We start from the raw sequence: 17649 nt of genomic DNA on the forward strand, positions 1-17649 counted from the left end.
TGAAGTCATTATTGCCCTCTACTCCTCTTTTGCCAGTCCTCATATGGAATACCGTGTCCAGTTTTGGGCACCACATTTTAAAAAAGACATCAACAAACTGGAGCAAGTTCAGGGAAGAGCGACCAGAATGGTGACCGGTCTGCAAACCATGTCCTATGAGGAACGTTTACAGGATTTGGGAATGTTTAGCTTGCAAAAAAGAAGACTGAGAGGAGACTTAATTGCTGTCTACAAATATCTCAAGGGCTGTCACATTGTAGAAGGATCATCTTTATTCTCATTTACACAAGGAAAGACTAGAAGCAATGGGATGAAACTGAATGGGAGGAGACACAGATTAGAAATTAGAAAAAAAAATTGACAGTTAGGGTGACCAATGAGTGGAACAGGCTGCCACGAGAGGTGGTGAGTTCTCCTTCAATCGAAGTCTTCAAACAGAGGCTGGACAGACACCTGTCTTGGATGATTTAGTGAATCCTGCTTTGAGCAGGGGGTTGGACCAGATGACCCAGGAGGTCCTTTCCAACTCTAACATTCTATGATTCTATGACTCTGGACCACTGTGGTGTTTCAGAGAAAAATATACCTCAAAAGCCACCAGGGACTAGTGACTAGTCCGAAAAACCCACAGGCAGGTTTGGACTGGAACACCGAAGAGGAGAATCCTCCAGTCGGCCCTTGTGCATGAATGGGCCTCCAACCTCTTCTATGAGCAGTACTTGGCACAATATACTTGCATCACTATGTACAGACAGAGGCAGCATCTTATTTTATTTATTTAATAATCTACCCAGTACACTGCAATAAATTGCTGCATTACCGAAATTCATGGGGTACATAGTGCACAGAATAGATATTCTCTAAGAAGATATCAAAATAAATCAGGGGAATCCTAACCAGTGGACTACTCTGTACGATGTCCGTATGCCCTAACATAGACTGGGATGTAGACACATGAAGTACAGTTATACCCAGACCCTGGAGCTTGATGGTGCTTAAATGCCCCTTGTCTTTGTAAGAATATACTAGTATTACAGTTGTGGATGAAATTTGTGAACCCTTCAGAATTTTCCATATTTCGGCATAGATTTGACTTAAAGCGCACCTGTCATCAGGATTTTTCCCACAGGCCCGCCTCGAAGCACGGGAATCTCTTTAACTGAAATTTGCAAATACAGATTAAACAACAACCACAAGACAGATTTCATCAACCCAGGTATCATTTTAACCAGTGTAATGGCGCTAACCTGACAATGCCTGTTGTTTACTTAGCAAAATCTTGATGACAGGTTCGCTTTAAAACTGCATAACATTTTCACACAACTCCTAAAAGTAGATAAAGAGAAAGAAATAAAAGAAATCAGTCAAAATACTGGACTTTGTCTTTTTTATTGAACAAAATAATCCAATATCATATATCTGTGGGCAGCAAAAGCATTTGAACCATTTATTTCAATGTCGGGTGTGTCCCCAACGTGAAGCAATAATTGTTGATTGATTAGTCCTCCACATCAACCTGCAGGAATGTTAACACACTATAGTTCTTCAGTGTCCTCCTGATGGTGTTTAACTAATGTGAGATAAGCCTTTAGTTGCTTAGTGTTTACCATGAGTTCCTTTTTGACCTCATGAAATATTTTACTCCTTGTTCTTGGAGGGATCCTTTTTGGTAGACCACTCCTGGGGAGGGTGATAATGGTCTTGAATTTCCTCCATTATTACACAATACCTGAGACTGTGGGTTGGTGGAATCCAAACTCTTAACAGTTGTTTTTCTAACCATTTCCAGCCTGGTGAACATCAACAACTCTTTTTCTGAGATTCTCAGAAATCTCCTTTGTTTGTGCCATGTTACATTTCCACAAATGTGTTTGTGGCTAAAAAATCAGATTTTGATATATCCCCGTTTTTTTTCTATATAAAACAGGTCGCCCACTCACACCTGATTGTCATCCCATTTATTGAAAACACCAGTCTCTATTTTCATCTTTGTTATTATCTTCTAATCCTAAAAGATTCACATGCTTTTGCCACTCACAGGCTTGTGATATTTGGATCAATTTCCTCAATAAAAAAACCGACAAAGTCTAAGTTTTTTCCACTTATTTCATTTATTTGGTTCTTTTTACCTAATTTTAGGACTTGTGTGAAAATCTGATGTAGTTTTTTTATGTCAAATTTATGCAGAAATATGGAAAATTCCGAAGTGTTTTGCAAATTTTTAGGCACCACAAAATAATTGGCTACATGACACATCCGTGAATATGTGATAGAGCAGTATTTGTGAGAAAAAAATTGCAGCATGCGGTACTGTCACCCTTGTCTTGTATGACAGAGGTGTCAAACTGCATTCCTCGAGGGCCGCCAACAGGTCGTGTTTTCAGGATTTCCTTGTATTGCACAGGTGATAATTTAATCACCTGCACAGAATGATTCCAGCACCTTGTGGAATGCTAAGGAAATCCTGAAAACATGACCTGTTGGCGGCCCTCGAGGAATGCAGTTTGACACCTCTGATATACCTGACTAAAACTTATATTTTCTTTTTATATGTAATAATCACTTAATTATACAGCGAGCGTTCTACGTGACAGGTCTATACAGAAGCACAGCGGCGTTTTTCCAGCATGTCAGGTATATTTTTTTAGGTTCAGTTGGCATCTGCAACTTCTATTCACAACGGTCTGAAAAGTTAAAACTAAACGGACAGCGCCACTCTTATCCATAGGCCGTGTCTGGTAATGCAGCTCAGCTCTAGTCTTAGAAAAACCCATTGAATCTTGGCAAATTAAGGGTTTTGAGTCTTTTTTCTAGCAGTTGACAGCAATTTGTCCTCCAAACATCCTAACCTGCCTCTGTCTTATGGAAAGACAGAATCTGTGCCGTTGCACATAAGGAGACAATTTTTCATACATTAAATTAATTTATTAATTTCAAATAAAAACTATTTAAACTAAAATAATTAATAACACAATTTTTTTTCTTCAATTAATAAATTATTGAAAACTAACATTTACTGGAGAAATGCCACCTGGTGGTTATTTATTACCACAACTGCTCTCATGAAACTAAGGCTCGGATTTATTTATTTTTTTGGTTAGATGTTACAATGGTTCTGTCTCTTGAAAAAAAATAAATAATCAAATGAATATTTTCTACAACACGTCTTATGGCCAACTACGTATTCCATTAAATCATAAACACTCATACATAACCTTTAATTATAGGAATAGCCCTTTAATGATGTGAGCTAGCTGATACAGTATCTCTACCATGTTCCTTTGAGCAGAGCCAAAGCCAGGCTTTTTTTTCACCCAGGATTAGAGGTTTGGTTTGCCATTATAACCTTGTATTTAATTACCCTGAGTAAGGTAAAATGGCTTTTTGGTGCCTGTACCGGTACTGAGCACCAGGGGGCACAATCTTCCATTGCCCCTCTCCTCTGCTAGCTAAGCCCCTGCTCACTTACACAGTCCGCATTATAGGTGACACTTGTTAACGCCCTGTGCTCTGGCTAATAAAGCAATATTCTACCTTACAATTAAATTTGAAACCAAATGCAGAAAATAATCTGTAGTTTCAATCAGGTCTTTATGTTGAACATAAATTATTGCAATTTAGAAAAAGTTATTTTCATTTTTCCATATCACTATCTACACAAAAAAAATGAAAATAGGTTTATTGGCCAGTATGAAAATTGCAAGATTTCTAATACTAGACTCACACTTCTTGATCTGTACAGAAGATTTTTCAGCAGTCTCATAATTGCCATCACAGACAGGATTACAATGAAAGATATCAAGTGTATATACTGTACAGTAGACAACATAGGATCCATCATTTACAATAAGTGATATCGCAGTTCATCTCCCTCTCCTCTTGTACTATGACTGATCACACCTCTATATACAGTAGATAACACAGGATCCACCATTCACAATAGGTGATGTCACAGCTCACCTCCTCCTCCTGTACAATGACTGATAACACTTCTATATACAGTAGATAACACAGGATCCACCATTCACAATAGGAGATGTCACAGCTCACCTCCTCCTCCTGTACAATGACAGATAACACCTCTATATACAGTAGATAACACAGGATCCACCATTCACAATAGGGGATGTCACAGCTCACATCCTCCTGTACAATAACTGACAGCACCTCTATATACAGTAGATAACACAGGATCCAACATTCACAGTAGGTGATGTCACAGCTCACCTCCTCCTCCTATACAGTGACTGATAATACCTCTATATACAGTAGATAACACAGGATCCACCATTCACAATAGGTGATGTCACAACTCACCTCCTCCTCCTGTACAATGACTGATAACTCCTATATACACAGGATCCACCAATCACAATAGGTGACGTCACAGCTCACCTCCCCCTCCTGTACAATGACAGATAACACCTCTATATACAGCAGATAACACAGGATCCACCATTCACAATAGGTGATGTCACAGCTCACCTCCTCCTGTACAATAACTGACAGCACCTCTATATACAGTAGATAACACAGGATTCACCATTCACAATAGGTGATGTCACAGCTCACCTCCTCCTGTACAATAACTGACAGCACCTCTATATACAGTAGATAATACAGGATCCACCATTCACAATAGCTGATGTCACAGCTCACCTCTCCCTCCTGTACAATGACTGATAACACCTCTATATACAGTAGATAACATAGGATCCACCATTCACAATATGTGATGTCACAGCTCTCCTCCTCCTCCTCCTGTACAATGACTGATAACACCTCTATATTCAGTAGATAACAGGATCCACCATTCACAGTAGGTGATGTCACAGCTCACCTTCTCCTCCTGTACAATGACTGATATCACCTCTATATACAGTACCTAACACAGGATCCACCATTTACAGTAGGAAAAGTCACAGCTCACCTCCTCCTCCTGTACAATGACAAATAACACAGGATCCACCATTCACAATAGGTGATGTCACAGCTCACCTCCTCCTCCTCCTGTACAATGACTGATAACACCTCTATATACAGTAGATAACACAGGATCCACCATTCACAATAGGTGATGTCACAGCTCACCTTCTCCTCCTGTACAATGACTGATAACACCTCTATATGCAGTAGATAACACAGGATCCACCATTCACAATAGGTGATGTCACAGCTCACCTCCTCCCCCTCCTGTACAATGACTGATAACACCTCTATATACAGTAGATAACACAGGATCCACCATTCACAATAGGTGATGTCACAGCTCACCTTCTCCTCCTGTACAATGACTGAAAACACCTCTATATGCAGTAGATAACACAGGATCCACCATTCACAATAGGTGATGTCACAGCTCACCTCCTCCCCCTCCTGTACAATGACTGATAACACCTCTATATACAGTAGATAACACAGGATCCACCATTCACAATAGGTGATGTCACAGCTCACCTCCTCCTCCTCTCTTCACAAAGACCTTTTTGGAGCTCAAAGCATGAGCAGAATCTTATATATACTTCAATAGGGTTAGAGCCAGTCTATTGTTGCTTAAAGGCAGTCTGTCACCATGAAAATGCCGTCCAATCTGCTGGTATCATGTTAGACAGCAGGGGAAGCTGAGCAGATTGATGTATGGTTTTATCAGATAATATTCAGTATAACCTGTGCTTTATTAATTTATACCTCCGCTCTTCCTGGGATTTTTGGTCCAGTGGGTGGTCCTATCAGTGACTGACAGCTTTCTTTGTGTAAGTGTACATGCAGAGAGAGCTGTCAGTCACTGATAGGACCGCCCACTGGACTGAAAAGCTCAGAGGTTTAAATGAATAAAACACAAGTTATACTGAATATTTTCTCATAAAACTATATATCAATCTGCTCAGCTTCCCCTGCTCTATAACATGCTACCTGCAGAATGGACGGCATTTTCATGATGACATGTTCTTCTTAAGTCTATGTAGAGGCTGAAAAGAACAAGATATATGAGCCTGATTTCAAAGGGTTATTCCCAAAATAACAAGTTATCCCCCTATCCATATGATAAAGGATAACTTGGGGCCCATCTGCTGGGACTTTCTCTTCCAGGGGTTCCTGAAATTAGAATTTTGCAGCCCCATCCTGAATGGAACCGAGGTGCGCGTGTTCTGCCCCTGCTCCATTCATTATCAATGGGTCTGCCAGAGAAAGCAGAGTGCAGCTCTGATTTTTTTTTTATTACACTGCTGAAAAGACTTCTGCACGGAACAAGGAATATAATTTAAGCAATTAATCTTAGGAGCCAGTGTTGAAAATGTCAAGATTTAAAAAAATTAAAAAAATTAAAAATAAAATAAAAAATCATAAAATGAAAAAAAAAAAAATTAGCATAAAACTTAAAAATATAAGAACAATATTCTCTTTAAAGACGAGCTCATTAAAGAAACTCCACAAAGGTCTCCGTTCACAGCTACAATAATTTAGGAGCAGTCATTTTGTTTTCAGGTTTTTACATTTTAGGCTTTCCTGCAGAACGTAAGAACAATTTGAGAGATCTGGAGAGAATTAGATATTACTGCATTTATATTCTGGATGTGAAGACTCACAGTCACCAGAGGATGATGAGCAAGGATATGTATATTCATCTAGGAAGACCTCAGGTTAAGCAATGTATCTCCCAGAGGCACAGATGAGGCTTTAGAGGGTTTCTGAGTGATTGTAATTTTTGTTCCTCGCACTGTAAGACCTGTCTGTACATAGGATAGATTCATTGAGTGTGAGATAAGTAATGTATAGGGCCCCACCTGGGTATTCTCTGACATACAAACCTCTGGCATTATATCTGATTAATGAGGATTGGAGACTAACATTTTCTTTTCTCATTTTCTGCTATAGTCGTGATTCAAAATAAGTTTTTCTAGAAAACTATCATAACTCAGACTGTAAATTTCTGAATTATGCAGTATTTTACTGTAATAATAAGGCATAGGATATGTGTGATATGACTCATTATTTTTAAGAATATTTTTCAAATAGGTCAAATCTGTGAGCCTGTTTTTGCTATGTAATTTGAGAGCAGCATGATTGTCTTACGTCTGGGTTCAGACCCTTGAGCCTGTGCTTTGATGGCTTTTCTGTCCATCGAGCCACAACAGATACACCTTTGCTCCACGTGTTTAGTTTCTGTTATCCTTGCTTCAGTCTTTTCAGGGTAACAGGTGTTTTAATTTACTCATTTGTCTGCCCTATCATCTTTCGGGTGCAGTTTTATATACTTTCCCCTTGCTGGTATTCCCTGCTGGTGAAAATCTCATTTGGATGTCCAACCATACTGTTGTAATTTAAGCCAGTCAGTGAAAGACCAGCTAGGGTTTATCTCTCTGCTGTTTATGTACTGTACCCTGGAACTATCTTCTTTTTCCTTTCATGAAGTAGGGATCTTTTTCTATTTCCACACACTTACCCTTCTGTAGGTAATTTGCACTCTGCTCTGTCCCCTGGTTCTTTAATATCAATATAAACCACTTGACAGCCTTTCAGGCAACATAATTCCATGGTTAGGGCTATATCAGCTCATGCAGGCACCACTACGGACTGTGAGGTCAGGATCTCTAGTCCGTACAGGAGCCAGCAGGGTCAGTTGCAGTTTTAGTGTGTTACCTATTTTCCCAAGTGAGTTGCTACACTATCATAACATTAATGTAGGTACTGAGACCCTGATTCCAGTGATGTGTGTTGTTTCAATACAATCAGTATTTTATCAGAAGAATATCTCTACAAGACTGGGGGTCTCATGCCCTCTAGTCCTTCTGCTCTGTGTAACCATGCCCCACCACTGACTGGCAGCTTTCTGTCAATATACAGTGTAAGCACAGTATCCAATCAGAAGTGTGGGCGAGGTTATATGGAGCTCAGCATTCAGAGCACTGCTTGAACTGCAGCAGAAAAAAATGTGATTCTATCAAAACGTCTGCACCCAATAAACTAAGTGACACATGGCTGTAATCAGGGTTTCTGCCTGATTACAGCTCTCAGATGTGGTAGAGAAAAACCTGATATCAGGTTGCCATTAAAGGACGAATTGGTCACTTTAGCCCCTTTGCACATATGGGCGTAACTATATGTCCTGCGCTAGGGTGCCCATGTTTGGAGTGGGCTCGGGCGCTGACCTGTTTTGCCATCTTTTTACTCCATCTTTTCTGAGCTTCAAGGGAGACTATGATTTATATAATATGCTGTAATATATCGGATTATTGCAGGTTCAAGTTCCCTAAGGGGACTAATAAATAAAATTAAAAATACATAAAAATCCCCCATAAAAATGCAAACCAATATTTCTTTTCACACATTAAAAAAAGATATCAGCATCCACCTAGGCTGATTGGTAGCTCCTTAGTGTTCCTCCTTCCTGCTACTGTATCACCCCCACCTAGTCTGATTGGCAGCTGCTTAGTGTTCCTCCTTCCTGATACTGTATCTCCCCCACCTAGTCTGATTGGCAGCTGCTTAGTGTTCCTCCTTCCTGCTACTGTATCACCCTACCTAGTCTGATTGGCAGCTGCTTAGTGTTCCTCCTTCTTGCTACTGTATCTCCTCCCACCTAGTCTGCCTGGCAGGTCATTAGTGTTCTTCCTTCCTACTACTGTATCACCCCCACCTAGTCTGATTGGCAGGTCCTTAGTGTTCCTCCTTCCTGCCACTGTATCTTCCTTACCTAGTCTGATTGGTAGCTCCTTATTGTTCCTCCTTCCTGCTACTGTATCACCCCACCAAGTCTGATTGGCATTTGCTTAGTGTTCCTCCTTCCTGCTACTGTATCTCCTCCCACCTAGTCTGATTGGTAGCTCCTAATTTTTCCTCCTTCCTGCTGCTGTATCTTCCCCACCTAGTCTGATTAGCAGCTCCTTAGTGTTCCGCCTTCCTACTACTATGTCAACCCCCAACCTAGTCTGATTGGCAGGTCCTTAGTGTTCCTCCTTCCTGCTTCTGTATCTTCTCCCCACCTAGTCTGATTGGCAGGTCCTTAGTGTTCCTCCTTCCTGCTTCTGTATCTTCCCCACCTAATCTGATTGGCAGGTCCTTAGTGTTCCTCCTTCCTACTACTGTATCTCCTCCCACCTAGTCTGATTTGCAGCTCCTTAGTGTTCTTCCTTCCTACTACTGTATCTTCCCCCCACGTAGTCTGATTAGTAGCTCCTTAGTGTTCCTCCTTCCTGCTTCTGTATCTTCCCCACCTAGTGTGATTGGCAGGTCCTTAGTGTTCCTCCTTCCTACTACTGTATCTTCTCCCCACCTAGTCTGATTGGCAGGTCCTTAGTGTTCCTCCTTCCTGCGTCTGTATGTTCCCCACCTAGTCTGATTGGCAGGTCCTTAGTGTTCTTCCTTCCTACTACTGTATCTCCTCCCACCTAGTCTGATTGGCAGGTCCTTAGTGTTCTTCCTTCCTGCTTCTGTATCTTCCCCACCTTGTCTGATTGGCAGGTCCTTATTGTTCCTTCTTCCTGCTACTGTCTCACCCCCACCTAGTTTGATTGGTAGCTCCTTAGTGTTCCTCCTTCCTACTACTGTATCTTCCCCCCACCTAGTCTGATTAGCAGCTCCTTAGTGTTCCTCCTTCCTGCTACTGTATCTCCTCCCACCTAGTCTGCTTGGCAGGTCATTAGTGTTCTTCCTTCCTGCTATTGTATCACCCCATCTAGTCTGATTGGTAGCTCCTTATTCTTCCTCCTTCCTGCTACTGTATCACCCCACCAAGTCTGATTGGCATTTGCTTAGTGTTCCTCCTTCCTGCTACTGTATCTCCTCCCACCTAGTCTTATTGGTAGCTCCTAATTTTTCCTCCTTCCTGCTACTGTATCTTCCCCACCTAGTCTGATTAGCAGCTCCTTAGTGTTCCGCCTTTCTACTACTATGTCAACCCCTATACTAGTCTGATTGGCAGGTCCTTAGTGTTCGTCCTTCCTGCTTCTGTATCTTCCTCACCTAGCCTGATTGGCAGGTCCTTAGTGTTCCTCCTTCCTACTACTGTATCTTCCCCCCACCTAGTCTGATTAGTAGCTCCTTAGTGTTCCTCCTTTCTGCTTCTGTATCTTCCCCACCTAGTGATTGGCAGCTCCTTAGTGTTCCTCCTTCCTACTACTGTATCTTCTCCCCACCTAGTCTGATTGACAGCTCCTTAGTGTTCCTCCTGCCTGCTTCTGTATCGCCCCCACCTAGTCTGATTGGCAGATCCTTAGTGTTCCTTTTTCCTGCTACTGTATCTTCCCACCTAGTCTGATTGGCAGCTCCTTAGTGTCCCTCCTTCCTGCTTCTGTATCTCCCCCACCTAGTCTGATTGGTAGCTCCTTAGTGTTCCTCCTTTCTGCTTCTGTATCTCCCCCACCTAGTCTGATTGGCAGCTCCTTAGTGTTCCTCTTCCTGCTTCTGTATCTTCCCCACCTAGGGTGATTGGCAGCTCCTTAGTGTTCCTCCTTTCTGCTTCTGTATCTTCCCCACCTAGTCTGATTGGTAGCTCCTTAGTGTTCCTCCTTCCTGCTTCTGTATCTTTCCCTCACCTAGTCTGATTGGTAGCTCCTTAGTGTTCCTCCTTCCTGCTTCTGTATCTTTCCCTCACCTAGTCTGATTGGCAGCTCCTTAGTGTTCCTCCTTCCTGCTTCTGTATCTTTCCCCCACCTAGTCTGATTGGTAGCTCCTTAGTGTTCCTCCTTCCTACTACTGTATCTTCCTCCCACCTAGTCTGATTGGTAGCTCCTCAGTGTCCTTCATGCTGCTGAGATCTCATTGGACTTCTACAATGCTCTTCTTTATATCAGGATTATACAGTCATTAAATAAAATGTAAAAATAAGTACACCTTGGGTTTAAAATCTGGTTTTGAAATCCGGTGAAAGATCTTCTCTAAGTACATTAAATAACAATTTTATAGCTGGATAACCCCGTATGACTATATTGCTGAATCTTTTTACCTAAATGCATTTCAGCACAAGTCAATCCCTCATCCTGTCAACTTTTCCAAAAGGGTAAGTTCCCCCAAAAAATCAAGTTTAGAGAATAACATTCTGATTGATGGTGTTCCATTCATTGTGACCCCCAATAATCTCGTGAATGGTGCTCCTCATTTGTGACCTGAACGGAGCAGTGGTGCGCATGCATGGCTTCTGCTCCATTCATTGTCTATGGGACTAATGGATATAGCTGAACTCTGCTTTCGACAGCCTCATAGACAATGAATGAAGGATAGGGCTACATAGCCCCGTTCTCATGGTTGCAGAGCCCCATTCTTAATATTGCTGGGGTCCCAAAGGTCAGATCCCAATGATCCGCAAGTTATCCCTTATACTGTAGATAGGGGATAAATAGATATTTTGGGAATATGCTTTTAATGGAAATCAGTAAATATATGCTGCAGGTAAAATGTCGTCTTTTTACAGACTGACATGGTCTAGCAAGTACGAGAATGCAGTGATACATAGCTGGCCTTGAATCTTTCTAACAGACACATAAATCCCGTTGCTATGGAAAGATGTATTAACTTTGACAAGTGAATGTGCTGAGTTTTAACAGAAAAGGTGCTGCCAATTTAAAATTGTGATTAAGAAAAGTTAACCCTGTCAGATGTAGATTGGAATTTTGGCAGGAACCTTTCCAAAGGCCTCTTGTCGTTGCAGGATAATGCGCTGCCCACAAGTCTCTTATTGCCCTGTAAAAACTCAAAGGACCCGAATAGGAGATTGTTCTCCTGTTTTGGCGCCATCTGGTTATTATCTCTTTTCAAAACTTAAAAATTATGAAAGGACCAAAATTTACAAAAAAAAATGAGATGGAAATTGATGCTGTGGAGTCGTTGTTTTGTAGAAGGGGATAACATTTTTTTTTAATTTATTTATTTAAAATTAAAATAACTTTTTCATTGATGCATAAAATATATAAACGTATAGATGTTAAAAGGTGATGATGTTGAATAAAATTAAAATTACTTCGAAAACATGCAGGAGCCAATTTATTAAGATTGGCGTTGTACTCTCTACTTCTCATGAACGGGCATGATGGGATAAGATGCACCGAATTCATTAAGAGGAACATTCCACTTAGCGGCATATCTTCTCAGTGGCGTGTGTCTCGGTGCGCCTCGCCAGAAATGCTACTCCAGTCAGTACAAAAAAAAACTAAAGTTTCGGGTAAATGCCCTTCATCAGATTGGTCCGTAGTGGTAATTGCTCTCAAAATTCGAAAGGTACAGGATGTGAGATGGTTTTCCCTATAGCAAAAAGGCAAACCAGGACCAAGCATTGTGATGAAAGGTATTTACCGTCTGATGAAGGGTATTTACCAGAAATGTTAAATTTTTTATACTGACTGTTGTGTGATCTATGGATATGAGATATTCTGAATAAATCCTCCGCGTCTTTATGGTGTGCAGTTCCTTCTTTAAATTTTTGCCGATCTATAGGATCTCAATGGATGGCTCCAAAGGAACTAGCACCCTACACTAATTCATACCGCCTACTAAGGGTGTGCCGTCTACCCTATTGCATAGAGACACCTTTCTGTCATAGGGTATGTATAGTGGCATAGCTGTTGATGAATTCAGTAGGCAAGTGCCACCACACCCTGTCCTACCCATGCTTTGCCCATGTGAAAAAGCCAAAAGCCACGATAAAAAGCCAAAAGGAAAGCTTTTCAAAGTATTTTACATCAGAAATCTGGCGTAAAACAGTTTGGTGATTAGGCCCTTATTTTTTTCACTAGGCTAGACCAACTATATATCAATACCCCATTGTATATATGAATATTAAAGTTGAGCAAAAAGGTACGCTTCTGATTAGTAAGCACCTGAGATGTCATGCTTGCATCACACCACAACATCACGGCATCTTCAGGGATCACTACTTAGAAGGGGCACCAAGGATGTCGTGGGGAGTAGGAGATTCTCGGAGCTTTGGTTCAATGGCCCAGAACAAACAACGTGGCTGCTGAACCAGAATCCTGCAAATGTTTATGTCCAAGTTTAATGATCGGTCTAGCAAAAGCATTTCTGTTGGACCCAGTAATATATAATTTGCACATATTGTAGGAACTAAAGGCAATGATCTTATCGAAAATGGAATACCTTCTTGGTAAGAGATCTCACAAAGGTCAGTGGGATGAAGGGATAGACTATCCCACATGTATACTAGAGGATCAGTGGGTCCAGACTCTGCCATAATAATGGACCAGCAGAAGACAACTCCATTTGGAGAGAACCTTGGAGACAATCACTTGGCACTAGGGTCTATTTTTTATTTCGATGATCACAAATAAACTATTAGTTCTTGCTGATGACATAACATGTGTATAACAAGAACAAAGGTTATAAGGAAATTAAATGTGGATATGTTCCTTGGAGGCGAGGATCATCTCCACTGGCAGATCCAAGAAACCAGAAGTCAACACTGGTGATAAGTAAATTATTTGATCTGTGCCTAGTTTACTGATCTTGCCCAAAGGCATTTGTCTTATAGTCAATTATAGCGAAACTGGAAAGCAAAAAATGTAAGTGATAGATGGAAAACTCAAACTCACACCAGGTGGAATATATGACTGTGACCGAAAATTTCACTATGTATGACTATGGTGACATGGTGCTACGGAATATATTTTACTATATGCCAAAGGTATATTAGATGTGTAAGAAGTCTTGCAGCCTGTGCTGTAGTGTTTCTCGTCCTCATCACTAACATTCGCTGGTGTGAGCTACAAATGCTCAAGCATGAATTAATGAGAATATGTCTGCTTCATCTGGTCAGCAGGGGCAGGAGGTTATCCAGCCGAGCCACTGGTTTCTGACCGCCTTCGCAGTGAGACAGCAACTTATGTAAATATTCCTATCAGCCCTACATCAAAGAAACAGCTCCATTACATGGCATTAGAACTTCAAGATCCTAGTACAGGAATAAGAGGTAACACCCATCACTCTCATCCGAGCAGATCCTTCACGTGTCTCCATGACAATGACTAATTGTTAACCTTCTTCATCATCAGGGGAAGATACAGAATACTGGAGGGCTACCTAACTGCGCCACATGTGGTGCACTCGGGCCATTTCCGCAATAACCCCTGGCCTTCTCTATTCTATATCAGTTACATTAAGTCAAAACCTAAATAGTAAGTCCAAAGTCTGAAGAAATTCTAACACAGTAGACAGGAAATCCCAAAGTTCTACTTTATAGACCCAACCCTAAAATTTGGGTTTTTTATCCTTATGAAGATTAGCTGGTTCAACGGGACTATTCCACAATGGACTAATTCCCAGAATCTGTAGGAATAAGTAGCATGCCACTTAGGGTATGTTCACACATGATGCTTTTCCTGCTTACTGTAGGCATCATATTTGGTGCATAAAATATGCAGAGTTTTACAGTTCCAGCATAACCAGTTAAATGTGTCAAATCTCACAAATCTCATGCACGTGCTGCATTATGTTACCCAAATGAGTAGGTAAAAACACAAGTAAAAACGCTGGGAAAAAAACCCTCTTAAAACTTGTCAAAAAAAGCACGACAAAAACACCATGTATGAACATACCCTTATTCCTGTAGATTTTTTCCCTCAGTTTATATTTGCATGTGATTAGGGTTGCATAAACATGATAACATACATAGTATGCAAATTGGCAGATTTCAAACAAATTTCACATGTGGTGTTTGTAAATCATAAAGTGTAGTGTGTGAAGAACGTAACATGTGAGTGACGTGTATGCATGATTTTTTTCCTTGCCTTATATATTTTTCTCATTTATTTCATATACTGCACCCCCCCAAGGTCTTAAATGACATTTGAGGGGCATTTAATCATATTCTTTTTATTGTTGATTTTCCCTGCAGCTGGGGATGGTGTATTAGCTATAGTTAAAATGGAAATTCAGCCTCCTGGCTGAATAACAAAGCTGACTTTTACTCCATGGACACATTAGCACCTGCTCTCTCCCTACATCTGGAGATCACATGATCACTGGGTCCGGCGGAGGAAGCAATGTCAGTGCTTGCTCACTGGTGTGATTAGGAAGACAGACATGGTAATAAACCATATTTGTCTTCTTTGTGGAGAGCCTGGCTTTGTCTGACAGCCGGCTCACCACTCTACAGCTACATGATCTCCTGAAACCTGCTTAGACTGCACTGACATTTTAGAAATGGTTTGTGAATGAGCACTGTGTGGCATTTATCTAATAACCGACAGCTGCTTGGCATTTATCCAATAAGTGAGCTCTATAACACATGTATATATTAAGTATAGTTAGTGAGAGCTGTATCTCATTTAATAGGTGCAATCTGTGTGCCATGTATCTATACATTATACAGAAAACATCTAAACATCCATGGAAAAATGTCAGGTTTTTGACATGGAAAAAAGTCATACCAAGAAGAATCATTTTAGAACTTTTTCCACCTTTAATGTCACCAATAATTTGGACAAATCCATTGAGAAACAAACTGAAATCATTTTGAGTGCTTCAGTAAAAATAACACTAAAATTATATGGCTGCATAAGTGTAAACACCCTCTTATAATTGGGGATATGTTTGTGTTCAGAATTAGCCAATCACATTTACACTCATGTTACATGGTAGTCAGTGCACAGTGGTAGTCATTTACAGTGATTCTGATTAACCCTATAAAAAGTTTAGCTGTTCTAGTAGGAGTTTCCTGGCATTTTTTTTTTACCTGTAAACAGCTTACAACAAAGCAAAGGTATCTCATTGTTGAAAGTTATCAGTCAGGCAAAGAGTACAAAGAAATTTCCAAGGCATTACATACACCATGGAGCACTGTGAAGATGATCATCAAGAAGTGGTGTAAATATGGCACAACACTGAAATTACCTAGAACTGGATATCCCTCAAAAATTTATGAAAAGAAAAGCGTAAACTTGGTCCAGGAGGCAACAACAACATTACAGGAGCTGCAGGAATTTCTGGAAAGTACTGTTTGTGTACTTCATATGACAACAATCTTCCCTATTCTTCATATGCCTGGCCTGTGAGGTAGGGTGGCAAGATGGAAGCCTTTTCTTAAAAAAAAACCCATCCAAGTCTGGCTATGTTTTGCCACAACCTACATCCAAGTCTGTCAAAAGCATGTGGGAATACGTGTTATGGTCTGATGAGATCAAGGCTGAACTTTTTGGTCAGAAGTCCAAATGGTATGATTAGAGCAAAGCAAACACTGTGTATTACCAAAAGAACACCATACACATAGTGAAGCATGGAGGAGGCAGCACAAGCTTTGGGGCTGTTTTTGGCATCTGCAACTGGGGCTTTAGTCAAAGTGGAGGTAGTTATGAATGATTCTAAATATCAGTCAGTTTTGCACAAAACTTTCAGGCATCTGCTAAAAAGGCGAAGATGAAGAGGAATTTCACCTTTCAACAAGACAACAACCCAAGCCAGTAGAAGATCAAAGTTTTAGAATGGCTCAGCCAGATCCCAGACCTGAATCTAATTGAAAATCTGTGAATGAACTGAGGAGGGTACTGTGTACAGGAGATGCTCTTGCAATTTGACAGATTTGGAGCTACTGCAAGAGAAATTGGGCAAAGATTGGTAATTCTAGAAGTGCTATGCTGATAGAGTCCTACCCCAAAAAGACTGAGTACTGTGATAAACTCAGAGAGTATTTAAATAACGTATTAATGTAAGGGTGTGCAAATTTATGCAACAGCATTATATTAATTCTTTATTTTTATTTTTCAACCCCAAAAAAGATTTTACTTTATTTTTCAATTGAATTGTACAGATGGGTGACATTAAAGGTGGGAAGTTCTGAAATGATTCTTCTTGGAATTATTTTTTTACTTGACAAAAACCTGACATTTCAATAGCGGTGTGTAGACTTTTAATATCCACTGTATATGAATAATGTGGCTGCAAGTAGAATGTAAAGCATGAGTGACGTGTGATCCAAGGTTCTAACGTGAGCGGTCTGTGTGTGGAATGTGTCTAATGTATCATTGGCGAGTACAGCAGGTGCTGAAAGTCTAAGTGATATACTTGTGTAATAAGGGAACGAGTATGTGTGGCATGTGTCTAACGTGTGCCCTGTGAGCAACATATAATATGTCGTGTAAATGACATGTATAAAATAGGAATAACTGCTGTAGGGGTCCAAACACACTTCTTGTACAGGGGCCCTTTGTTGTCAATGTCCATCCATGTTACATAAATAGTCTGAGCCCCCATGCTGATGGTATAAACTCAGCAAATAGCTTATTAGGGGAAATTGCCCCTATAAAATTGGCACCTTTAGTGTTGTAATCGCTGCTGCTGTTCTGCAGAAACTGTGGTTTAGGGCGCAGTCAGATGGCTGTGTAAGGATAGTTTCACACTAGCGTTCAGCAGGGCTGAGTACTTCTTTCGTGGAGCCCCGCCCACTGCCGCACCTCTTCCTTCAGCTCCACCTACGTCTGCACGCGTCCTGCATACCTATCTTTAACATTGGGTACGCAGGCCACACGGATGTATGCGGATGCCTCCGCATGTGTCATTTTGACACTGCGCCAACCGCAACAAAATGCAACATGTTGCGTTCGATGCAGGTCGGCGCAGCGTCAAAAGGACACATGCGGAGGCATCCGCATACATCCGCATGGCCTGCGTACCCAATGTTACAGATAGGGTATGCAGGACGCGTGC

General features: G+C 40.9%; 1 protein-coding gene across 2 annotated transcripts in view; it reads left to right on the forward strand.

Moving 5' to 3' along the window:
• DOK7 (docking protein 7) overlaps positions 1 to 17649 on the forward strand; it is a 197372-nt gene that overhangs the window by 167887 nt on the left and 11836 nt on the right. Inside the window, exon 10 of one of the 2 annotated variants that reach the window (XM_077280060.1) lies at positions 13766 to 13918. The exons of the other annotated variant lie outside the window; for it this stretch is intronic. Coding sequence (XP_077136175.1) covers positions 13766 to 13918 — 153 coding nt within the window. The remainder of the gene's footprint in view (positions 1 to 13765; positions 13919 to 17649) is intronic. 2 annotated transcript variants of the gene reach the window in all.

The sequence above is a fragment of the Ranitomeya variabilis genome, chromosome 1 (genome assembly GCF_051348905.1).
Source record: "Ranitomeya variabilis isolate aRanVar5 chromosome 1, aRanVar5.hap1, whole genome shotgun sequence".
Taxonomy (NCBI): Eukaryota; Metazoa; Chordata; class Amphibia; order Anura; family Dendrobatidae; genus Ranitomeya; species Ranitomeya variabilis.